Source organism: Cryptomeria japonica, chromosome 4 (assembly GCF_030272615.1).
Source record: "Cryptomeria japonica chromosome 4, Sugi_1.0, whole genome shotgun sequence".
In the NCBI taxonomy this organism is placed as follows: Eukaryota; Viridiplantae; Streptophyta; class Pinopsida; order Cupressales; family Cupressaceae; genus Cryptomeria; species Cryptomeria japonica.
In genome coordinates, this window is record NC_081408.1 from 762,632,593 (window position 1) to 762,660,058 (window position 27,466).

At 39.7% G+C, this 27,466-nt stretch overlaps 1 protein-coding gene across 1 annotated transcript; it reads right to left on the minus strand.

Moving 5' to 3' along the window:
• Positions 1–997: 997 nt before the first annotated feature.
• On the minus strand, positions 998–26,394 carry LOC131061618 (uncharacterized). Its single transcript, XM_057995392.2, has 2 exons — positions 26,024–26,394; positions 998–1,443 (listed from the first exon to the last, which is right to left on the minus strand). The coding sequence occupies exons 1-2, from the start codon at positions 26,268–26,270 to the stop codon at positions 1,337–1,339; spliced, it is 354 nt and encodes a 117-aa protein (XP_057851375.1). The 5' UTR covers positions 26,271–26,394; the 3' UTR covers positions 998–1,336.
• Between the last annotated feature and the right edge of the window lie 1,072 nt (positions 26,395–27,466).

Below are 27,466 nucleotides of genomic sequence, written 5' to 3' on the forward strand. Positions count from 1 at the left end.
CCTGCTTGGTTATCACTTTCAAAGATCACACATGACTTCTGATCAAATGGAATTAGGAAAAAGCAGCCTCTTATGTAGCAAGCTCGAATAGTTTGTGATGGTGTTGACGAAAGTTCCTATCAATACTCCATAGGTCGAACTCAATTTCATATGTTGATGAAATACAGCAAGTTGGATTGTTAACAAGGTTAATAATATCAAATAAAGGTTTAAGTTGTTGCCTATCCATAAAAGGGGTACAGCATTTGGACATTGAACAAGATAAAATATTGGAGTCAATGGAACAATCTCCAATCAGAGAAAGTTTAAGAAAGTTTAGAAACAATATAATGGTTTTATGTGTGCTCCCTGCAACCTCTGATAATTAAACATGTCTGTGACTTTGTTTCTACTGCCAGCACATAGTGCATTCCTATCATATGCAGTTTTAAACATAGATTCAAATTCTTTCAAGAAAAAAGAAGAGACCAATGTGCCTACAGAAAATCCTCTCCAAAGCTTAAAACTTACAATAATATGAGAATCCAGACACTCGAAAAATCAACATTTGTGCAACTTTGAGGTCTCAACATTAAAATCGTATAAATCTCAATAGTACACAAAACTGCATTAGTAGAAGCTATTAAAGACAAGAATTGGCACCAAAGCCACCATCCTCCATACACAGAAAAACAAGAAGTACAAAAGGACACGTCATGACGTTTCATAAACACTTTCTTCCACTGTGATGGAAAGTCCAAAAACCACCTGACAGACTTGATCATGAACGACAGTGAAATTCTTGCTACATAATCCATCTAACAATTTAATGACAGTTATACAAAGAATATACATGTGTGTGTGTGTGTGTGTGTGTGTGTGTGTTGGGACGCAAATGGTTAGGGGCCCAGAAGGAGAGGGTTAAAATATGTCTCAACTTGATATGTTCTCTAGTTTCCCAAGCCATTGAGTGAATTCTTGAAGATCCTATGTATGAAATATGGAAATTCAATGTGGATACGTCTAACAAAATAAAAGCATTTGGAATTTCCATGAATGTTCTTTCTTCCAGCATCAGATACAAAACCACCACCTTTGAAACACAACTTTGCCATATGCATCATAAATTTCTTGCAATACAACTTGTCAAATAATCAAAGGCTCAAGAAATGCATTTCTAATATAATGAGGAGTTACTCCAAGATCACTTCAAGCCAAACCGTTGCGAGAAGACTCAATATGTCAACTGATAGTTGCTTCAGCTTGAATTTCTTGCTATACAGCTTGTCAAATAATCAAAGGCTCAAGAAATGCATGTCTGCTATATTCAGGATAAACCATTGCAAGAAGACTCAAGTTATTCATTGCATTTAATAATGGGGTCATTATCAGCAGCTTCAAGATGCCATGTGCCTCTAGCAATGCATAACGCATGGAAAGGAGCATGGACATAACTTTGAAGACCTACACAAAAGAAACGCAATTTAGTATATTTACTCGAAGTCATAAACACACTATGATTCACAATTTCAATAGAAAGGGAAGAAAACAGTGAAGAAAAAGAATACATATGGCAAGAAATAATTGGCCTAACTAAAAAGTATTTGGCTCTTACTGAGTGTGATAAAATCAGGTAAAATGTGGATTATGAATTATGATGCATACTAGTCTATGGTAAATAGAGGATATGTTCACTTTATTCTCATGATGAATCAATCTATTATATGAAACTAATGGTTTATCGAGACTCAATGGCTCCTTATGCAAAAGAACCAAACTCCATACCTAGCAGCTATTATTATTGCTATTAATGCTAGGAGTTTGCTGGATAAGTTCAGGATGGATGATTGCAAACCTTCATCTACACCTATGGAAAAAGGGTTGAAACTATCAACCAAATCAGCTTCGCCTGTAGTGAATGAATCAGCATTCAGGCAACTAGTTGGAAGTCTCATCTACCTAACAACCACTAGACCCGATCTCAATTATGCTGTGAGCTACATATCTTGCTTAATGACAGCCCCTAAGGCAGAACATTGGGTTGCAGTGAAGCGTGTACCGAGATATGTGATGGGTACACCTAACTTTGGCATTCTATACAGCAGGAGCAAAGATCCTTAGCTGATTGGTTTTACAGATTCAAATTGGGCAAGGTCTATTGATGACAAGAAGTCTACTTCTGGGTATGTTTTTAGTCTTGGCAAGGGTGCAGTCACATGGACCAATAAGAAGCAGCAAGCAATAGCTCTTTCCTCGACAGAAGCAGAATATGGAAGAATTATAAAAGCAGCAAGTGAGGCAGTTTGGCTTTGAAGGATGCTTTCTAACATGCAAATTTCTCAAGCAGGTCCTTCACCCTTATACGGTGACAATCAAGGGGTGTTGAAACTTGCCAAGAATCCAATGCTCCACGAGCACACCAAACATATTGAGCTTCACTGTCATTTTATCTGACAGCTTGTAGAAGATGGATCAGTACAGTTGCAATATGTTCCAACTGAGGATCAGATTGCAGACATCCTCACCAAGTCTCTCAACCTAGACAAGTTTGTAAAATTTAGGAGGAACCTTGGTGTAGTTGATAGGATGACCATCAAAGGTGGGTATTAAAGTAATATTTTATTGTTTAATGGTCATTTAGGAATATTTAGTTTTCTTTAGTTATTATAGATAGTTTCTATTTTTGTCGATTGTTTCGTTCAAAAACATCAATATGTAATTGTCTTTAAATTGAATCTTTGTTTTCATTATTGAATATCCAATTACCATTTCAATGTTAATGTATTTTACTTATCTAACCTATCGATGTAGTATATTTATAATACGATCTCTGTAAAAAATGATAACCTTGATTCAATCATTTCTCAAAAGCTTTAGTCAGCCATAATATAGATCTCCACCTATTAATCTTTCCAATCCATACCATTGAATATAGAATGTTTCAAAAATTAAATATTTAAAGCTTTTTCCAACTGTTGGTTCATTTATGAGCTGACAATCAGCACACCTTACGTCCTGATATCTTAAAATGTCAGATATGAGCAGCACTAAACATCTGAGCAAAAGTTTGATCAAAATCTTAAATCGTACTCAACTTTCAAATCATCTTATGATCAGCAATCCCCGCTGCTCAAGTTATGACATCATAAAATGTTAGAGAGCAACAGTGTTTACCATCCAATCAAAATCTCAAACTACAGCCAGTGCTCTCCCTCATTCCATTCTCATACTTTCACCCCTCAAAAGCTTTCTCACCATCAGATAAAAGTTAAATTTGTTGATTTTAGGTAATCAAATGTTAATCTAGTTACTTAAATTATAAGCAGACTGAGAATAAGCAGAAATAATAAAAAAATACACAACACAAGACACAAGTACCCTAGGAAAACCTCCCTCTTGGAGGAAAAACCCAGCATCAAAGATTCAGATCAGTTCCTTATTTATAAGCAGATTACATGAATCAGATTACTTATCTAATTTGTTTGCCAATCTAGGGCAGACTGAACCTAGCATATGCAGTTGTAGTGTGTCTTCAGAGAGAGCAGAATATCGACACCAATTGAAGAGGGAGATCACTGAAGTATAGCGCACCACCTTGCCCAGCAAGTTGTCCAATGGATTCGCTCAAGGATGAAGATATGGATTGCTCTCTACCATGCCAGATTCGCTGACTGTTCTTGCATAAGGCTGACAGCACTTGATAATGAATGAATGGTTGTGTAGAATGAATCTTGTTTATATACAAGATTCGTGTTCAAGTCTTCTAAGTCGACCTTAACCAATTCCCTTTATTTTACTTGGAACTTTGGCGCCCAATTTGGGTCCTACATAACTTGCAACTTGTGCCACGTTACCTTTTGGGCCCAACCCTATTGCTTGACCACACGTTACATTTGGGCCCAGCCCTATTGACACCAATTGCTTAATCTTATTACAATGAGATAATATTTTAATTGCCACAAGGCAACATTAAAATGTGATCCGAACTAGCTAACCATTTCAACACTCCCTCTTAGCTAGAGAGGATTCTATGAATAATCAAGTCTCAAAGTGACTACCACCATGGCTACTCCCATGGATGAAACAAATGATATGTTCACCATAGCTACTCCCAGAGGGTGAATGAACTCATCATGGAATTACTTCCATGATACCCACCATACCTACTCACAGAGGGTGGAACCACCATGCCTACTCGCAGAGGGTGGAATTTCTTCAATGATGCCCACCATACCTACTCATAGAGGGTGGGTCCACCATGCCTACTCGCAGAGGGTGGAACAAGGGCTTTCACCTCAAACTTCTCCCAGAGAAGAATGCATCACTACCATGCCTACTCACAGAGGGTGGAACGAAAACTATTACACAAAAGATGAGGCTTCCTCTAAAGCTGAAAGAAACTAGCTCCCTTTGAGCTTGACAAGCTCCCTCTGAAGCTAAAGATGTCAAGCTCCCTCTAACATTTCCTCCTTTTAGAAAAGGAAGTCTTCATTTGAATTTTGCTCCTTCTGAGATGTCCCTATGCTAACTTCTGCAGAGGAGGCAAGAGGAGTGGACCTGAATTTGCAATCCCGAGCAAAATGACCATACTTGTCACACTTAAAGCATTGGATGTGAGATAAGTCCTTCTTCCTTTTCTTAGGGGCAGGATTTGAATCTCCGTCTCTATCCCACTTCCTTCCTTTGCCTTTAACCATATGCGAAGCAAGGACTTGATTGTCTGCATCATAATGATCACGCTCAATTCCTCTTGCTATCAATCGTGACTCTTCTTGTATGCAATCTGCCCTCAAACGATCGAACTTGGGAAGATCTGGTCTTGCACTGATTCCTTGAATGTAAGACTCCCAAGATGCCGAAAGACCATTGAGGGCAAGCATCGTCAAGTCACTGTCATCAACAACCTTCCCAATGGATGAGAGCTGATCTCTCAAATCAGAAATCCTCATGAAGTATGCTATGACGGATTCACCTTTCATCATCTTGATGTGATGAAGTTGTTGCTTCAAAGCTAGAGCACGACTGGTGTTGTTGATTTCGTACATCTCTTCAAATGTCTTGAACATTTCGCTGGCAGTCTTCAGCTTGGAGATGATAGGTACAATATGATCCTTCACGGAGTCAACCAGCATTCTCTGAGCTTGAAAATCTTTCTTCCTCCATGAAGTCTTTTCCTCTTCTGCCTCAGGTTCAATGGAAGATCTCTCCACAAAATCTGCAAGATCACTTCCATTTAATGCAAGCATGATTCGGAATCTCTATGACGTGAAGTTGGATGCACCATCCAATCTATCTTCATCCCTAAGACAGTTCAACATTTCGAATGAAGTAATAAGAGCAAAAATGAAAGGAGAAGGAACAACTACAATCAATCTGATTACCCCTAATTCGAACTTGGCTCTGATACCATGTTGATTTTAAGTAATCAGATGTTAATCTAGTTACTTAAATTATAAGCAGACTGAGAATAAGCAGAAATAATTAAAAAATACACAACACAAGACACAAGTACCCTGGGAAAACCTCCATCTTGGAGGAAAAACCTAGCATCAAAGATTCAGATCAGTTCCTTATTTATAAGCAGATTACATGAATCAGATTACTTATCTGATTTGGTTGCCAATCTAGAGCAGACTGAACCTAGCATATGCAGTTGTAGTGTGTCTTCAGAGAGAGCAAAATATCGACAACAATTGAAGAGGGAGATCACTGAAGTATAGCGCACCACCTTGCCCAGCAAATTGTCCAATGGATTCACTCAAGGATGAAGATATGGATCGCTCTCTACCATGCCAGATTCGCTGACTGTTCTTGCATAAGGCTAACAGCACTTGATAATGAATGAATGGTTGTGTAGAATGAATCTTGTTTATATACAAGATTCATGTTCAAGTCTTCTAAGTTGGCCTTAACCAATTCCCTTTATTTTACATATTTTACTTTGCACTTTGGCACCCAATTTGGGGCCTACATAACTTGCAACTTGTGCCACGTTACCTTTTGGGCCCAGCCCTATAGACATCAATTGCTTAATCCACACATTACATTTGGGCCCAGCCCTATAGACATGAATTGCTTAATCTTATAGACTTATTACAATGAGATAATATTTTAATTGCCACAAGGCAACATTAAAATGTGATCCGAACTAGCTAACCATTTCAACAAAATTAATGGTCATCAATGCAGCACACGCCTCCAAAGTCTAGGCTAAAGCCTTCCCAATGACAGCACAATTCTGAACCATTTGATTAAAGATTAAATTTAAATCAATGGTCCTTGAGCTCAAAGCTACAATTGCCCGTTTGAATAAGTTTGACCCCACTAACAATTTCAACAATTGAATTGCAAAAACAACTAGCAACCTGCATTTACCCTTGCCATTTTTTCTCTTTCAAGAAAGCCTCCCCATTGCTAATTGAAATTTGGATAAAAGAAGAGCATACAAGAAAGGCAGGGAAGTCTTTACGGATGAGTCTATTGATTGAGAAGCTTTTGTGACTTCAGAAATTAGTATGATGAACTTTTGGATTCTTCATTTGTTTTGTTCTGTGTTTCCTCAATAAAGTTTAGTATCCCTTGTTTGGTATGCAAAATTCTAATTTGTAATTCTTTTGAAGTTTTGGCTTAACATCCCAATTTGTTAAATTTGGTGCCTTTCAAAGGTTTTATCGTATTCAGAAATCTCTTTTCGCAGGAATTTCATATTAATGAATTCTTCACTGTCCAATATCTTGCAAAAGATTTTGTAAATTTGTTTTCCCCCTTGCTGCAAATTTTGATGTGTGAATTCATTCTTGATGGTGCTGACACTAATACCATTAACATCTATTGTGGAATAATGCTTTAACTGATAAAGCTACTAGGTTAACTCCCAATTCTTGATGGTGCTCACGCTAATGCCATTAACATCTATTGTGGAATAATGCTTTAAGGTTCTCTGCAATTTATTTCAATCTTCTGCTTCGCACTTGTATCAAATCTTTTGTCAAAGATCAATCTAGAGATATTCCGCTGCCAAACTGATGAAGCTACTAGTTTAATTTCCAATTCTAATCAAAGCTCTTTCAAAAATTCATTTTCAGTCTTCCAAATTTGAAAATAAATGTCTAGACGTAAACAATCAAAAGCACTTGGTAGATATGAGGGATTAAGTATTAACCACTCAAATGAAAGCCATTCACCTAAAGTTAGAAGATTCTATATCTCAAAAGATGCCCGGGGTGCTAAGTGGTGCTAAGTCAAGGGGTAACAGAACTTAGATGGCTTCATCCTTAAGAGAGAATTCCTTTAAAAGGAATATTTACCACGATTTTAATCCCTAGTAGTTCGATTTATTTTGCTTGGGATTCAATTTTGGAATTGGTTTTGGATCCAGCTATAACTCTACCATGTTCTTTTCAGTGTTACACTTTCACGTAAGAACGCTGATACTATAAAGAGATGTGAGCTCAGTAATGTGTTGGATAGGCAATGGTATTGTTACAATAGCAAATCTTGGAGTTTTGTCATGGAAGAACTATAGCCATCTTCAAAATAAGTCTGGTAGTCATCCCTTCAGCATAATCATGCAGAAGAAAAGTTATTTACAATTCTTTATAGATTCTGCTGAATGAATGGTGTATCTTAAGGCAGAAGAGAACATTATTTCATATGGATGATCCTGCTGAGTTGAATGTTTTTTGTGTTAAACTTTTCTTAAGACCGGACCAGCGGAAAGAAACTATAAATATTACATATACATTAGTTAGTCGATTAGTATGTTTATTAATATTTTTTAGAGTGGTTTAGTAGATGATAGGTTTGTTTATCACAAATGGTTGAAGCTTTATGAAAACCATTATATTCAATGTAAAATCAATCGACCACTCCTGTGAAATAATATTACATTGTTTTTCTCTTCTTCAATCATGGTATAATTATTATTTCCTGTGCATTTACCATTTCAATGTGGCAGTGATATCAGAGCATGTTACAATGAAACTCTAAGTTACCGGGTTCGCCCTTGGACCCCCTTGGTACCGGTCCTGGTTTGAGTCTGGTTCGGACTGGGTTCGACCAGGGTTCGAAAAACCCAGAGGTGGTTTGTCCCTGGTCAAACCCAAGCGAACCCGGGTCAAACCCGGGCAGCTGGGCAGCCCAAAAAAGCAAATTATATGCAAAATTTAATTTTTTTTAAATTCCGCCTGCTAAAAAGTGAAACTTATACCTAAAAGTGACTTCTAAAACATTATATTCACTCATTTCACCTCTAAAAGTGGCATTGGCTCATCTAATGTCAATGTCAATGAGGAGGAGGAGGATGAATTAAATGATCAATTTGATGATTAAACTTTATATTGTTGAAAGTTGAAACAATGATACTTGAATATTTTGTCATTTTGATATTAAACTTGATGTATATGATGCTATTATGGTATCATCATGATGCTATGATTACAAGCTTATGTTTGTTTTGTTGTTTATATGATGCTATGTGACATGCAAATTTTAATTCATGCTTATAGGCTTCACAAATATCAAAATATATATATAAAAAAAAAAAATTACATGTTTTTGTACTAAAGAACCCAAACGAACCCAAACCCCTTTTCAAAATTTTGCCGTACCAGGTTCTTCGAACCCAAACCGATAACTTAGATGAAAATGAAAGGGGGGTGAAGACCATGCACTGAAATGTTTTCTGTTGTGCTGATATGACCATGTAGTATGCGCCCGAGAGATTTAAAGATTGAAGTGCAGCCCTTTTCCTCAAATTTTATGGTCTGTTCACCGTTGTGGACTGTTATGATCTGCATTGCCTTTTTTTCTAAGACTCGGATGATATTTTGGATTATTGATTATTTATTAGTTTTGTTGCTAGGTAAAAGCTTTACTCAATGCAAATCTGATTTGTTTCTGAGACAAAACTTGTGTTTTCCCCAGTGTTCCACGGAAACGCGTTCCCCCCCCAGGCCCAAGTCCCCCCGTCTCCGAAACTTTTTCCCTTTGTCCCCCCCTCCCCAAAGCCCGTCTCCTCGTCCCCCCCGTCTCCCTGTCCCCAACAGCCGTGGAACACTGGTTTTCAATTCGGAGGTGGATTTGCATCAATGGAAAAATGATGAATTGGTAGTTAAAAAGTGCCCAGAAGTATTTCACTGAATGAACACCGATTTGAGGCAGCATATGGTAAAAAGTAAATTTGGGTGCATTGCAAAAGTGGTGAAAACATTATTCAAGTTTATTTTATTTTTTCTGTAATACTTGCACTTTTTTATAAGGCAAGCTGTTTGCTATGATATACAAACAGATGTGCAGAATGGTCATACGATCAAATCTCCATATTAATATATAAATACTAAATAGAGCATAAATAAGTTTGTGCAGCAAATTTTCATTTGCTTATGAGTAGCATAGTTGGTGTCTATGCAACTTTCAAAGCTGTAACTGCTAACGTTTCACAGGTTCAAGGCTGCATACAGTAATTTTTAAATCGTGTCATTCAAACGTTTAAATATGCTCCATGGAATAATAGTTTTGAGATTTTTTTGTTTTGAAGCAAACATAGGCATATGACTAATCAAATTATAGGTTTTGGCAGCTTTTGGATTTGCTGGTGGTGTTATTTTTCCAGTTTTTCAGGCCTTCTTATAGGATACCTTGGCAAATGAATTTTGTAACGAGTGCACTCTCAATGGAATCTAACAACCTTGGTAATTGAATTTATAATGGCCAAACTAGAAATGCATGCTTGTGCTCTTGGGGCTATCAAAGATCTTTTAGTGATTTTCATGTTGCATCCAATGGGCAGAAGCTATGGTGTCTAAGAGGAGGTTGGAGTACTCACCAAGAGGATGGAGGAACATTTTCATCTCAAGTTACTTCGAAGATTGGGTACATTACTTGAGATGCACCGGCTCTTCATATTGTCTCCCCTTTGGATCAAAGGGGGAGTGTTCATGTGAGATGAGATATGCTCCCTTTGTTCATTTGAGGGATAGTTCCCTAGATTTATGTGTGTATGCAGAATATGTCTTGATTCATAGGTGAAGTATTGTGGATGTAGAGTATGTCTCGATTCAAATGACGAGTCTTGCACTTTCAGATAGAAGTATGTCTTAATTCACAAGTATCGATGCATACAAAAGGCATTCCCACTGATCAGTCGGATGTGTCCTTCAAGTGTGTTGTATTTGGACTGTTGTGTTTGTTCCAGTCAAGTACCTTTATTCAGAATGATGCAATAAGGGAATAATGTTGGAAATATTACATCTTGATTAGTATGATTGGTAGGCCACGGGTATTAAATAAATGTTAATTTGTAGGTTAGTAGATAAATGTCAGTATGTTTTATTAACACTGTCGAGTAGAGTGATTTTGGTAGTTGTGTAGCGTCGTAAATTGTACGCACTCGCTAGGGTGGTACAATTTCACACCTAGTTTAGCACCCGCCTTAGTACATTTGGCATTCTGCATTGCATTTCTCCTTAAGCACTTAATTAATCAATTTAATTAGGTCTAAGGTTCCATTTCATCATTCTCTACATCACAAAGTTGGGCCCTTTCACTAAAGCGCGCCCTTCGCATTTTATTCCTTCAATACATCACTTAATCAAAAACCCTAATTAAGTCCTATTCCGAACTTGGGGGCTTGGTTTCGGGGTCAAAACATCTCGAAATCACCTGTAACTTCGGGATTCTCTCTAAAATCATCATATCCGACGGCTCTGAAAATTTGGTGAAAAGTTGTCGGGACCGTGGCGCCCAGTGCACATGGTCCCGGACATTTTTCCCGAAATTTCGGGAGCACGATCCAATCATAAAATAAAGCTTAACCCAAGAAATAGGCGGGATATTCAATCTCTAGGTCGGCCAAAATACGAATTTACGACCTAGGGTTTCATACATAAAAGCTCTCTTTCCTCATTTGAAGGGATCCGATTTTTGTTTCCAGGAATTTCATATGCAGCGAAAGAGCAGATCTTTGAGGACTTCAACAACATTCAACATCATTCTATCAAGCATCTATCCAATTCATTCATCCACTTAGGGCTTGGAAGACATTGAAGAACAATAGGAGATTACCGACTGAAGATTGGCTTGTACTCCTCCCTTGAGGGTTGGGTATGATTTCGTATTGTTTTCATGTCTTTGCATAAGCTTTGATACATCATTTATTCATGCTTTAGATCACATTGCATCTTGATTTAGAGCATTTGCATTATCATTTACAAGCAATTAGGGTTTACTTTCTAGGTTGCTCTAGTTTGCTTTCTTGCATTTTTTGGACCTTGCACACACACTAGGTCTGCACACACAATACATTTTACAAAACAACTTGGCTATTCGTGGAGGTGGAAATCACCAAAGCGGGGGTTTGACTAAGGCAAAACCCTATATAGCCGCCCCTCCCCCTTTTCAAATATTATTGCAGGTTTCGGGATTCGGACGACGCCGCAGGATATAGATCCGGAGAGAGAAAGTTGGGACAGCACTCTGTGTGAAATTGCAGAGCAGGAGACCGGGACAGGGGCGCTGGGCACCCTGGTCCTGCCAGGACAGGGGCGCTGGGCGCCCTGGTCCCTGGGACAGAGGCGCTGGGCGCCCTGGTCCTCCGGATAGACAGTTTGCAGACAGTTTCCAAACAGTGTTTCAGAGTGCAGAACAGTGGTTTCCGGTGCAGTTTTCAGGACAGTGGCGCCTGCGCCCCCGTCCCGAATATTTTCAGTCCGATTTTGACTCCGGGTACATATTTGCATTCTTATTTTATCCTTACATTTACAGCTGTTCATTGTTTAATCTCAATTCTGCAATCTTGTTATTGGTTCATACTTGCATTTTGGGATTAGGGTTTGAACTTGCATTACTTGATCTTACAATTTCAACAAGGGAATAGGAATCCTAATAGATATCCCGTGGCTCTCTCTTTCACCAAAAGAAGTAGCCAATCGTGCGATATCTCTAGGCTCTTTCGTATTCCGTAATGTGTGTCAAAGAGTAGGATTAGGGTATGTTGACCTAGTCTCACTTTTTTTCTCCCACACATTTTGGTGAACCCGACGTGAATCCATCATTGCTTCCTCTTGCATTACATTTGTTAGATCTAGATCTACATTTAGTGTGTTTTCATTTCATTTTCATTAAAAGAGAAAAAAAAAAAAAAAAGAGTGTGTTTCTTTGCATTGTATATTTAAATTTTATGCAATCTTTTCAAAATGTCAGATTTTTATTTACAAAATGTTCATGCTTTTGATGATTATTATGAGTATAGCCATGATGAATTAGATGAAGCTTTAGATGAGTTTTTAAACCCTAAGGATGCTAAACCTTCATTTTACCAAAAACTCATAAACCTTGTTACTATGCCATTTAGGTGTGATGAGAAAGATAAGTCGAATGATTCCTCTCAAGGATACATTCCTATCAACTCTTCCCCTGAATCTAGTAACATGGTTGTTTTCAATAATCCCCTCTATGAGGAGATGTCTCCTTTTGAATCAAAAGACAAACCTTTTAACCGATATGATCATGCTTTGTTGGATGATGCTCTTGATGACTTTGTGGCTTTGTCGAAACCTATAAACAAAAACAAGACCTCTAAATTGGTTAACATGATAAACTTGAATGAACATAATAAGCCTCTCTTTGAAGTCCAAGGTGCTTATCCTTCTCCTACCTTTCAAATTCCTAAATCACCCCTCCTTACTGTCCAAGGGAGGTATGATCATGATTCCTTTCGTACCCCGAATAAACCAATCATCACTGTACAAGGAAGAAAACCTATAAGTCCTTACAATTATGCTAAACAAATAACTAGAGAGAGTTATCATGCGGTTGCCCATACTTATCATACTAGAAATAATAGGCAACCTAATCCTCCTCCTGTTATTCCAGTTTCCCTTCCTAATCCTCAACCAATTCTTCCTCAAGCTCCCCGTATTTCACAAGTTATGGGTAAGGAATATGATCTCATAGAACAACTTAAAGCTACCCCTGCTAAGATATCCCTTTGGGATTTGATTCAAACTTCTTCCGCTCATCATGGAATGTTACAAGATGCTTTGAAAGATTTGAATGTTCCTCCACCAAATACGTCTAGTAATATAGCATCTTTTGTTAACTCTGTGATGAATCCTAAAGCTCAAATTGTGTTTTCTCAAGATGAGTTGCCTACTAGTGAAATTCAACAACAATATGATCCCTTGATGATTGTGGTTGTCATGAAAGACACTGCTATAAGACGAACACTAGTAGATAATGGCTCTGGCCTTAATGTGTGTAGCATTAATCTATTGCATAAGATGAATGTGGATACGTCTCTTATGGAGCCTGACTCTCGTCCCATTCGTGGCTTTGACAATGTGGCTAAGACTTCATTAGGTATCATCACCTTACCTCTCACAGTGGGACCTGTTACTTTGCCTACTCCTATCCATGTTATGCCGGGAAATTTAACATATAACTTGTTATTAGGGAGGCCTTGGATTCACAGCATGCAAGCTGTCCCCTCTACGTTGCATAGACAAGTTAAATTCGTTTATAACAATAAGACATACACTTTGGTAGGAGATACTAATTTTCAAGCTTGTCTACAAACATCTAATTCCAAAGGAGAGTCTTCTAAGCCATCCTCGTCTAGTAATGACTCTTTAAACAAGAAACCTATCGCTGAGTCTTCGCTCTCTGATGATCAAAATCCTTTGGATGAGTCTGGAACTCCTGAAGAAGATCCTTCTCGACTTGAAAATACACATAAAAAGGATTTTGATCCTGAGAAGGTCCTCGCAGAAGATGATTGGGGATCTCTTGATTTTAACCCTACCTTTGTGGGTGAATATAAGGTTCCTTCTAGAGAAATTAAAATTGAAAAGAAGGAAGAAGCTGAAAATCATAAAGTTGAAAAGAAAGAAGAAACTAAAAATCAATCAACCTTACCTGAATCTATGAGTAATAATTTTGTCGCTGCTTCTCAAACTTCTTCTCCTCACATCTATAATTATGAAGAGTTTGATTCTTTGTCTTATGAAAAACCACCTTCTCTTCCTGAAATGGCTGATCGTTATGGTCGTGGTTTTCGCATTTTTGCTAAGCATGGGTATCATGGAAAAGGTTGTGGTGCTCATGAACAAGGGATAAGAGTTCCTCTAGAGACTAATTTTCACAATTATGCCTTTGGACTTGGCTTTAATCCCTGCAGACGTACTAAAGCTTCTAAAAGACCATGCATTAGTGTTAATGCTATCTCTACATCTTTATCAATACAACATCCTGAGTATATTGATGGGGATCCTTCATGTGCCTGTGCTTTGGATATCTTCCCTACCGACGATGCTTTAGCTGAGTTCTTGGGAGCTTATGACACTCTTCCTCGTTATCATCACAATAGGGGACTCCCTTATTGTTTGAACACTGAAGCTTATTTTGGAAAAGAGATTGATAATGATGAGATTGTGAAAGAATTCCCTCAGTTAAAGGATACTCTTCAACAAAGTAATCTTCTCATAAGTGACACCATTGATGTTAAGATGGATCCTTGCAACAAAGAGAAAGTTATTAAAATTGGGAAATGTTTGGATGAAGAGGAACAGAAACAATATGAAGAACTATTGCATGAATTCCCTGAGATCTTTGCTTGGGCATATTCTGACATGCCTGGTATAGATCCTAAGATTGTTACTCATAATATTGTCTTAGTTCCTGACGCTAAGCCCGTGAAACAAAAGATTCGAAAAATGAATCCTAAGGTGGCTCTGCTTGTTAAAGCTGAGATTGAAAAACTATTGGAGGCTGGATTTATCCGCCCTATTGACTATTCCCCATGGATTTCAAATATTGTCGCTGTGGCTAAACCAGATAACAAAATAAGGATGTGTACCGACTTTCGGGATCTAAATAAGGCTTCTTTAAAAGATGATTTCCCTCTTCCAAACATTGACATGATAGTTGACTCTACGGCAGGACATGCCTTGCTATCCTTCATGGATGGTTTTTCAGGCTACAATCAAATTTTCATAAACCCTCAAGATCAATTCAAAACTGCTTTCACTACTCCTTGGGGTACGTTTTGTTGGATAATGATGCCTTTTGGACTTAAAAACGCCGGTGCAACTTATCAACGAGCGATGACCCTTATCTTTCATGATTATATGCATAAGATTTTAGAGGATTATGTTGATGATATTTTGGCCAAATCCTTTCTTCGCATGGATCATGTTAAAGTCCTTCGTCAAATCTTTGAAAGAATTCGTAAATATCACATGCGCTTGAATCCCCGAAAATGTGTTTTTGGTGTGGATAGTGGAAAACTATTAGGGTTCATAGTTTCGCATCGTGGGATTGAGGTGGATACTAAGAAAATAGATGCTATTGTTAACATGCCACCTCCTCGAAATGTGTCTCAACTTAAAAGCTTACAAGGAAAGATTCAAGCTATTCGTAGGTTTGTGTCTCAACTTGCGGATCGTACCTTTCCTTTTACTCAACTTCTTAAAAAGGATATCACTTTTCAATGGAATGAGGATTGTCAGCAAGCATTTGAAGATTTAAAAGTGTATTTGGCTAGTCCTCCTATTCTTCAACCTGCCGAACCTTCTAAACTCTTCCTTCTGTATACAGCTACTTCCTCTCATGTTCTCGCAGCATTGTTGGCACAACATGATAAAGATGGTAAGGAATGTCCGGTTTATTACATAAGTCGTACCTTACTCGATTATGAGACCCGATATTCTGCGATAGAGAGACAATGCTTGGCCGTGGTATTTGCGACTCAGAAATTGAGACATTATCTTTTGAATTCAGAAGTCCATGTCATGGTAAAGTTTGATCCTTTGAAGCATCTTTTCTCTAAAACTGATTTATCAGGACGTCTAGCTAAGTGGGTTATGATGTTAACTGAATTTGACCTTAAGTTTGTTTCCCAAAGAGCAATTAAAGGACAAGCGTTGACCGATCACTTAGTTGAGGCCCCTTCACCTTTCTCCTTCCCTAACCCTGAGTCCTTTCCTGACGACTTCATTCTTTCTAGAGAGAAAGATGAAACTTGGGAGTTATACTTTGATGGCTCTAAGTGTCGTACGGGATCGGGGGCAGGTGTCGTTCTAGTTTCTCCTACAAAGAAACCTATTCCCTTATCATATCGTCTAAATTTCCTATGTACCAATAACATTGCTGAGTATGAGGCTCTTATAGCGGGAATAAAAGCAGCCTTAGCTCTGAACATAAAACACATACATATCTATGGAGATTCGCAATTGATTATAAGACAAGTAATAGGAATATATCAGGCAAAACAAGACAAATTATCACAATATAAAGACCTTGCTATCTCTTTATTACAAAATTTTGATTCTTATACCATGGAACCCGTTCCTCGAAAAGATAATCGACATGCGGATGCAATGGCATGTGTGGCTTCTCTAGTATCTTTAGAGGACCCTATGGTCGATCTTAATTTCGTTATTCACAATCTTATTTCTCCGGCTATTGAAGATGATTCTAGCTTGATAACATGTTGTGACTTTGTAGACTCAGATGAATGGTTCTCGCATATCATAAGATATTTGACCGATGGTACCTTTCCTGATTCCGCTAATAGGAACACTAGGGCTAGAATCCGCAAGCTGTCTGCTAGATATATCATCCTTTCTAATGTCCTTTATCGAAGGGGTTATGATGGTCTTCTCCTTCGTTGTCTTAACAAGTCGGAAATCCCCGTTGCTCTTGAAGAGGCACATTCAGGTGCCTGTGGGGGGCATTTTGGGGGCAAATCCCTGGTTCATAGGTTGCTTCGTATGGGATACTATTGGCAAACTATGCAGAAGGATTCCTTTTCATTTGTTAAAAAATGTCATCAATGTCAACAACACAATAATCTGATTCATGCTCCTGCTCAAGAACTTCGTTCTCAAGTAGCTTCTCGGCCTTTCTCCGCATGGGGTTTGGATCTTATTGGAAAAATTTCTCCTCCTTCATCTCAAGGACACACCTTCATTATAACTGCAACAGATTACTTTACGAAGTGGGTAGAAGCTATTCCTCTTCGCTCTACTACTGCTGAAGTGATTTGTCAATTTCTCTTAGAAAACATCATTTCTCGATTTGGGATACCTTCCACTATTATCTCAGATAATGGGACATCGTTTAAAAACAAGGACGTGAAGAAATTCCTCGAGAAGTATCATATCAAACATCGATTTTCTACACCATATTATCCTCAATCAAATGGCCAAGCCGAATCATCCAATAAGATAATTGAACAAATTCTTCGTAAAACCGTGAATAAGCATGGTAAGGATTGGAGTAACCAGCTGATCTATGCTCTTTGGGCCTACCGAACGAGTGTACGAATTGCTACGGGAACTACTCCTTATAATCTTGTTTATGGTGTTGATGCTATTATGCCCTTAGAATTAGAGATTCCATCACTTAGGGTTTCTCTCAAAGGTATAGTAGATAATGACTCTTATAGGGAACAACGACTTCAACAGCTTGAGATGCTTGATGAACAGCGCATAAACGCTCTTGAGCATATTCAAGCGTATCACAAAACTCTACAACGAAGCTATAATGACAAGGTTATTCAACGTTCCTTCTCAGTAGGTGACTTAGTCCTTTATGAGAACCAGCGCAATGTGAATGCCTTGCCTGCCGAAAAGGGAAAATTTAGTCCTAATTGGCTTGGACCATATATCGTTATTGAGGATTATGGATCAGGTGCTTACAAAATAGCGGATGTAGATGGTACGCCTCTTAAAGAACCTATAAATGCTATGCACTTGCGTAGATATTATGCTTAATTCTTCATCTATCTTCTTTTTCAATTCTTCAACATTGGATAATATGGTAGTATCTCTTAATTAAAGCAAAATAGAATTAAATGTTATGTTGTTTAATCTATATTGCTTCGTTCCTGACAAGCGTGTCTCCTTACTTTATAGTTTGTCTTGAATTCATTAATGTAAATTGTAAAAGGTTTACATTTCTCATTATGCTAGCATATTATACAATGTCTTTATGTATTAAGTAGAATCGTATCATGTTGTGTTTAAATTCAAAATTAAATCACATTAGTTATATGATTCTTAGGCTTAATGCATATTTCTTCCTTATCATCAATGTAGTACTTGATTAAACATTTTAATTAAGTCACACATGTATCAATTTAATCATGGAGCATTGAGAAGTCAATCACATGGAAATTAAATTCTGAACATACATGTACATTTACCAAATGTATTAGATTTAATCAAAACAAAATATACATTGTTTTAAGCATTAAAGATAACACATTTGAGACAAAAGAGAAGCATGTATATATACATATATATGTGTGGATCGTATACAAATCTAGGTCACTGTACATCCAAAATGTGACCTCTCTTTTACATCATAAAATCATCTCCTATCCCTAGGGCTAGTGACTGGAGAGTGTCGACTGGACGCTCCCTCCTGATCTGGCCGTGAAGGTGGACCCATGGGTGTGTAGCGTGATACAGATCGTGAGTGACTCCGAGAGGAACTCCTACGATCCCTATCCATAAGGATCGCGCGAGAGGTGGTAGCCTCGGTCTGAGCCGCTGCTAGATCTCGCCGCGCCTGCTGGAGGCCCTCTGATAGGACTCTCTCTCTCTGCCGCGCCTGCTGAAGGTCCTCTGATAGGACTCTCTCTCTCTCCCTCCATATATCTACCTGTACTCGGAATGGGAAAAACAAATCCTCATGCCGACCCGCGTTCCCCTGAGGCCTATAGGCAATCTGTGAGGAACTGGGGATCTGTGCTATCATGGAAATGTCTGTCATTGCCTGTTGAATCAAAGAACGCCATTCCTGCACATTAGCTGTGGCAGTAGAACAGATTTTTGTTAGTACCATTCTTTATCATCAAAACATTAAGCAATCAATATAAACCTACTATACCTGGATCTCCCTCGCGCCAGTAGGGATCATGATATGGTAGTATCTGTGCCTGGGCACTGCTAGGCTCCCCTCGCTCGCATACTCTATCCACGATGGGTGTAGGCTGGACGGTACTGGTGACAGGTCTCCGTATCGCCTCCTGTTCCCCCTGTTGGGGAATAAGAGGTGGATCCAGAGCTATGGTATCATCTCCTGAATGGTGGGGAGCTGCATCCGACTCCTCCTCATCATCTCTATCCTCCTCATCCTCGTCCTCATCTGCATCATCACCTGCATCCTCCTCATCCTCCTCTCTATCCGCATCCTCATTCTCCTCCTCCTCGTCGCTGGGCTGATCGCCTGTAGGTGGATCAGGATCTCCCGCCTCCTCATGACCCTCTCCCTCCTCTGGCTCCTCTGACCTGGATCCCTCGTCCTCGTCTCGGTCTCCATGGGCCTGGATAGCCTGTCGGATGATCTGGTGGAAAGATAGGACCTGGATATGATCTCATGAACCATGAAACATATCTACGCTGTGCTCCAGGCTCTGCAGAATAGTCGGTGACTACATCTTGATCAGATCCCTCTAAGTCTGTCGTCTCAATATCATCTACCATCGGTCTCGCTACTGCTCCAGGTCTGGGAAGGACCCGTGAGTGTCGAGTATAGATGGGCACATCGGCTGGAACACACTGCTCTAGTCCGAACCGCCTCCGTACTCGGTCAAAGTAGAAAGGGACTATGATGTGTGCATATCGTCCTCGCAGTAGGCGGTTCCTCTGTAGACATGCTAACTGTCTCTCCATACCATCCCATCTGTGCATCAGTAGGTAAGGTCTCCACACTATCACCTCGGATGTCAGTCTATCAACAATCACTCTCCAATACAACAAATCGCCAAATCTCCACTCTCTGGTAAGTGGATAAGCGAACACCCTAGGTTGCTCGCTCGCTGTACTCAGTGGAAAGCCGATGGGCCTGGTGCATGTGAAGTGCTCTAAAATCCACACCTGTAGAAGTGTGCATGTCATCAAACTACAACCCTGTCCGAATACATACTCCTCAAGGTCGTGATAGAGATGCGCAAGCATACTCCGACCCCAAGCATACACTCTCCTGTGTCTCTCCATCGCTCTGATACACCATGTGAGGCCCCCATGCATGTGTGTCCCTCGCCCATTAGGGCAGACGGCTAGTGCTATGATGGCTATCATAAGGCGTCTCAGAAGTGGTACCTCCCCTGTAGGATGTAAGAGCCAGCTGACCATGATGCGACCTCTCGTCTCGCTCGGCATGACTCTCCCTATGCAATACACCTGCTCTCTCTGATGATCCTCCGCTGACCGATCGGTCGCGTATGTAACCGTCGCTCCTCTGATAGGAAGACGAAGTATATGGTACACATCCTCGAGTGTGACCGTCAGCTCTCCTATTGGAAGGTGAAAGGTGCATGTGTCAGGATCCCATCGCTCCATCAAGGCCATCAGCATCGCAGGATGAAATCGAATGGCCGGCATGAGAATCGCGTACGACAATCCCACAATCGACAGTGTGTCTCTCTCTGACTAAGTCAGCCGCGGAATCTGATCTCGCAAAGTGCGAAGAATATGTCCCGCTGTGTGCTCTCTCATGTACGGGAGACCCTGCAAACGAAAACATGACGATAATCAGTACTCGATCATCGAAATCGCAAATGCAAACTGTTGTACATTGTATGCTAGCCTTGTAACCTCTCGCCAGGCCCTGATTGGGGACCATGGCGCCCTGATGGGGACCATGGCGCCCTGTCAGGGACCATGGCACCCTGAGGGGACCATGGCGCCCCTGTCAGGGACCATGACGCCCTGGGGGGACCAGGGCGCCCCTCAGGGACCATGGCGCCCTGGGTGGGCCCCGGTCAGCCTTCGAGGCCCGCATACGATCACGGAAAAATCAAAAATGCAAAAAATCAACAGTCAAACGTTCAGTCAACTCACCTCGTCCAGTGGCTCGTCGTCGATCACGGCCTGGCGCAGGCTCTCAATCCTCGTAGGACGCTCCGGTCGTCGTGAAGGCATGATGATGGCTAGGTGGGCTCCGCTACACTGAATAGTATTCTGAAATCGACAAAGTGACGAATACAAGTGTCACTTTCGAGGTATATACTCTCGTTTGTTTATTCTTACTTGTTGAAACCCTAATTTTCCTCTCATTTCATCATAACTTGAGTTTGGGAGATGCGATTTTCGAGCCGTTTGTTGCGTTGGAATCGTATTTTCCTTCTCCTACTCTCGGGATGTTCCAAAAAGTGCTCTGATGAAGCCTATTTAGCGAACACTCCTCATCAACACTCTCTTACACAATTTGTCGCAAGTAAACATGCTACCCTGTTTCACCTCCCTAATAAGCAAGTCGAAACAGGGGGGGGCATATAGCTACTCACAGATTTCATCACTTTCCCTAGTAAGCATTAGGTGATTTTGTGATCTAACGTGTGTTTTGTAGGGTGCGGTTCCTAACTGTGTACTGCAGATACCGCTGGGGGCTTCGTCCGACAACTTATGGATATATCCTTTTTCAAATAATGTTTACTTTTCTGTACTTTAGCTTGCATATGCACGTAGTACTCATATGACCGCTAAAGTGGGGGCTAAATGTAGTGTCGTAAATTGTACGCACTCGCTAGGGTGGTACAATTTCACACCTAGTTTAGCACCCGCCTTAGTACATTTGGCATTCTGCATTGCATTTCTCCTTAAGCACATAATTAATCAATTTAATTAGGTCTAAGGTTCCATTTCATCATTCTCTACATCACAAAGTTGGGCCCTTTCACTAAAGCGCGCCCTTCGCATTTTATTCCTTCAATACATCACTTAATCAAAAACCCTAATTAAGTCCTATTCCGAACTTGGGCTTGGTTTCGGGGTCAAAACATCTCGAAATCACCTGTAACTTCGGGATTCTCTCTAAAATCATCATATCCGACGGCCCTGAAAATTTGGTGAAAAGTTGTCGGGACCGTGGCACCCGGTGCACATGGTCCCGGACATTTTTCCCGAAATTTCGGGAGCACGATCCAATCATAAAATAAAGCTTAACCCCAAGAAATTGGCAGGATATTCAATCTCTAGGTCGGCCAAAATACGAATTTACGACCTAGGGTTTCATACATAAAAGCTCTCTTTCCTCATTTGAAGGGATCCGATTTTTGTTTCCAGGAATTTCATATGCAGCGAAAGAGCAGATCTTTGAGGACTTCAACAACATTCAACATCATTCTATCAAGCATCTATCCAATTCATTCATCCACTTAGGGCTTGGAAGACATTGAAGAACAATAGGAGATTACCGACTGAAGATTGGCTTGTACTCCTCCCTTGAGGGTTGGGTATGATTTCGTATTGTTTTCATGTCTTTGCATAAGCTTTGATACATCATTTATTCATGCTTTAGATCACATTGCATCTTGATTTAGAGCATTTGCATTATCATTTACAAGCAATTAGGGTTTACTTTCTAGGTTGCTCTAGTTTGCTTTCTTGCATTTTTGGACCTTGCACACACACTAGGTCTGCACACACAATACATTTTACAAAACAACTTGGCTATTCGTGGAGGTGGAAATCACCGAAGCGGGGGTTTGACTAAGGCAAAACCCTATATAGCTGCCCCTCCCCCTTTTCAGATATTATTGCAGGTTTCGGGATTCGGACGACGCCGCAGGGTACAGATCGGGAGAGAGAAAGTTGGGACAGCACTCTGTGTGAAATTGCAGAGCAGGAGACCGGGACAGGGGCGCTGGGCGCCCTGGTCCTGCCAGGACAGGGGCGCTGGGCACCCTGGTCCCTGGGACAGAGGCGCTGGGCGCCCTGGTCCTCCGGACAGACAGTTTGCAGACAGTTTCCAAGCAATGTTTCAGAGTGCAGAACAGTGGTTTCCGGTGCAGTTTTTAGGACAGTGGCGCCCGCGCCCCCGTCCCGAATATTTTCAGTCCGATTTTGACTCCGGGTACATATCTGCATTCTTATTTTATCCTTACATTTACAGCTGTTCATTGTTTAATCTCAATTCTGCAATCTTGTTATTGGTTCATACTTGCATTTTGGGATTAGGGTTTGAACTTGCATTACTTGATCTTACAATTTCAACAAGGGAATAGGAATCCTAATAGATATCCCGTGGCTCTCTCTTTCACCAAAAGAAGTAGCCAATCGTGCGATATCTCTAGGCTCTTTCGTATTCCGTAATGTGTGTCAAAGAGTAGGATTAGGGTATGTTGACCTAGTCTCGCTTTTTTTCTCCCACACAAGTTGATAGGCGGTTGTTTACGTGAAATGGTTGAGGCTTTCTAAAGGCATTGTATTCAATATAAAATCGATTGATCAAATCTTGGGAAAATAATATATTATTTTGATTTTTTCCAATGAGTAAAATTATTGTTCCCTGTGTATATACCATTTCTATAGTGAAAAGACAATCCATAAATCCAAAAGATGATGTAGAACTCTAACTGCATTTTATTAATCTATGACTAAAAGTATTGTGAACTTTACATTCTGTAAAAGCAGATGAATAACTATCTATCTTCTCTATTTAATTTAATATGTTTCTGTACAATAGTAATTTACTAATTTACCTAGGTTACCAGTTCTAGTACTGGTTCGGGTTCGGTTTGCAGGTTCGATCAAAAGAAATTTTGGGGTTGGGTTCATTTTGGGTTTGTCCATATAAAACATATGAAAAGTAGAAATAAATACATATTTGCATCAGTAATTAAGTTCAAAATACCATACATAGCATCATATCGTATAATAAACGTAACCACCATAAAAATAATAAATATTCCAATGTCAATTAGTCAAAATCAAATGTCATGATATGTATTACATATTAAACTTAAAAAATAATAATGTCAAGCATCAACAATCAACCATCACTAATCAAGCACTATCATATGGGTCTTCAAAAATACCATCACCATCCATATTATCAAAACATAATAATAGACATTGTACACTAACACTATGTCATCCCCCTAAAAGAAAAAGTTGTCTTCCTCGTAGTAAAGAAAACAAGCGAGTATCAAATAATATTAGGGAAGATTGTCCAATTTGATGATGATACAGTAGACAAAAACCTGTATGCAAACTTGGAGAGTAGGCGGCTAATCCAATGAGTTTAGTCAGAGTCCGAGGGCAGTGACCCAATAGGATCAACAGACAATGCCCCTCACAATGTCTATATGTAACGCCCCTAGCTATTCTTTGTTGTGATATTAGGCAGGATTGAAGGGCAGAGCCCATCCCACCAAGCCCAAATTAAGACCTTCAAAACCACACAGACCTTCATAGGGCACGTCACTTTGCATTCACAATAAGAGAAATATTACAATTCTTTTAGATCCATGTTTTAGGGTTTAGGGGGAGGGGGGGCAAATTTGGCTTTTTGGTCAAACTTGAAAGTCAAAAGGAAATAAATTAAATTAAAAAATTGACCAAATTTGCTGTTTGGGTGTTGGAAACTGCAAAATTCAGTACGGCTAAGCCTGCTGGGTTTATCTCGAATAGACCTGCAAACTATTTGCAAGACTGTGGATGGACCCCAGGGTGAACCTAATTCAGACCCGTATCCGGGCTAGACAGAACCCGAATTGGGAAGCATTGCCCAGCAAACCAATAATATAATACTTTACTAATTAGTGTTACAAAATGCAAAGGAACTATAACAGAAGATTTACAATTGCTCTTCCATAACTCAGCTTAAAAGTCATGGGCAAGTTACTTGCTGGACTGAAATTCTTGTGAGTACACACTAAGAGTTATGTAACAATTATTTGGTTGGAAAACTCCAAACTTCAATTAATTGCTGGTCTATCACTTTCACTTTTTTGGCACTCAAATTAAATGCATAATCACCGTCCTATGAAATCATCCCTACGGATAGACCTGTCCTTCCAACATCCAAACAGATAACACCAAATAAAGCCTAACAATGGGTGTCTTCATAGTGTTTTAGAGATATGCGTATTAATCTAGATTTTGGCTTCAAGAACAAGGCTGCCATTAACCTGCCTCCCTATCCTGACTGCATCAAACACTTGCTCTTCCATCACTCGGCTCAAGTTGTGGGTAAGTCACTAGCTGTTTGAAAATATTGTGAGTTCTTACCACATTTTAGAACCATGAATTTATAATTATCTAGTTGGAAACTCCCAATCTTCACTTGATCGCTAATCTTCCACTTTCACTTTTTTACCACTCCTAAATTTTGCATTAGTACAGCCCTACAAATCCAACCTTACAAATAGATCTCTCCTCCCAGCTTCCGAAATGAGTTCTAATCATTCATGAGAAGTCCTCTAGAGGCCTTCTTGGTAATAATTATATCCACTAAAATTGATTAAGCAATTGCTTATAAATTCATATCCTAATCTCTTCTCTCCGTATTGTACTTAGACTAATTCTCAATACTACCGCATAATGCCGAACAATGGGTGTTACTCTTTCACCTATTTGGGCACATTCTCCAAAATTTTAGGTGAACACTTCTCTGTTTTCCTAGCTAGTTGTAGCTCGTTGAAAAGCATCTAGTAATCCTCTTATATAATATAATAAGATAACATGATATTTGAATTTTTACAGTAGAATTTTTTTTGGTAATTTGAGAATATTACTATTATTTACCTATATTCTTCCCCTCTTTATTCAATATTTCTCTCCTTGAAAAGTTAAAAAATAATGAATTCTCATTCTTTAGAGAATATTTTTGTGAAGACTTTCAAACCTGAATCTTTCCAAACAACACGTATTATACTTTTTTATTTACAGGACAAAACATTAACACTAGTAAGTTCTTTATTATCTAGTTCGTAAATTAGAAATCTACTAGACCTAATTTTAGTTTGAAACCCTGCAACAATTTCGATTTGAAACTGAAACGAGCCCAAGTTTAGGTGACTTGAAGGAAGAGATAGGTTGTGAAATTTGAATGCTAAGCCGAAGAGTACAAAATGGAATTCGCATAAAAGAAAATAGAAGAACTTGAAGGAAGAGTTACTCTAAGTGGTGAAAACTAAGCGGAACATTTAAGAATTCAAATTACTAGAATTTATTATAAAAAAAAATAGAATTTGTAAATCTTCAAAACAAATGAAAAAACGAAAGTATAAATGAAAAAAAATATATTGTACCGAGAGAAAGGGCGCTGCAAGTCCTTGAGCTGACGGAGAGGTGAGATACAAGTTTAGCAGCAGCAACAGCATCATGCAACGGTATCATTGACTTGACGCATCTTCTTCTAAAGATTGCTGTTTCACGGCCATTTCTAGCTGGAAAGGAAATCGGTCTGCTGCGATTGGTACCCTCTGCATGTCTAAATGGGTTTCCAGCTGAACGGAACGCGGACCTAACAGTTCTTGACGCTGCTCGAGATGCCATGCTACAGAGGTTTAGGATTTTTAGAGGGTTTAACGTTTCACAGTCACAGCTGTTCAGTATTTCAGGAGGTTTCAAAACGGGCTTTGCATTTTCCAAATGTAACCCTTTACTCACCGCGAGTAACTCTGTTCCCACTTAAAAAAGAGGTAAACAAAAGAATTTTTATTTTTTTTATTTTTTTCTTCTTATTTAACTTTTTTTTTTTTTTTTTAATGAATAGGTCTTTTCTATTAATAAGAAATATTAAAGTATATATTCACAAAAAAGGGTTGGGGAATACAAGATCGCCCTGCGAGAGATTCGGCCGCTATCAGAAACAAAAAACAACAAGCTATTCATCAAAAAACTTCCTCAGGCAGCTAAAGCAGAGGTAGCTAAGGGTGGAGGATCGGGGTCATCTTTTTTGCCCCATACATCAGCGGGTCAGGGGTCGGGTCTAGCACAAACCACTCATCTTCAGGATCTTTTTCAATTTCACCTTCCTCCTACCTGGGAGGCGAGATCGCCAAAGCCAGGCGAGGAAACTTGGAGGTGGTGGCAGAGGGCCACCCAAAATCAACAGCAGCGGGAACAAAGGCCACAGGGGCATCAGAGGGCCACCTCGAGCCAGAGCCACACTGCAGCGAGGAAGCCGAACGACGACGCCAAGCATCATCTCTCCCGCCCGAGGGGCGGCGAGGAGGTTGGGACCGCGGGGTCTAAGAGCAGCGGGCAAAGGAGTTGCGACCACGGCGGCGGCCACAGGGCGGAGTACGGTCGGCAGAGACATAGTCTGGTGGTACTCGCGCAATCGCATAAGGGCATTGCCCCAGTGTTGAAGGAGCTCCTAAAGGTGGGCCACCTCAAGGGCCACCTTGTTAGCTTGTACCTGAATCTGCATTAATACATTGTTACAAATGTTAGCTTTAGCATAAAGTGAAACATTAATATCCAAGCAGTTGTGAGAAAAAATAACAGCATTTCTATCCTTCCAAAGAGTGAATAGGATCTCCATTCTGAAAGCATGCCATATCTGGGAGAACTTAAAGGGGATTCTAGGCGAATCACCCAGAAGAGCCATATGCCAGAAAAATGACTTAGGCCAAAAAGGCCGAAAAAAGTCATGAATCCAGCTCTAATACTGTTGAGCTCTTCTACAGAACCAAAAAACGTGCATAAAAGTTTATGGGTGACCACAAAAAGGGCATCGAGGATTA

Coding starts and splice junctions, on each gene's coding strand:
- LOC131061618 (XM_057995392.2), bottom strand. CDS start 26,270: ATGGCATCTCGAGCAGCGTCAAGAACTGTTAGGTCCGCGTTCCGTTCA. Junction 1,444..26,023: donor TTGCAGCGCCCTTTCTCTCG/GTACAATATATT, acceptor TCTTTTGTGTAG/GTCTTCAAAGTTATGTCCAT.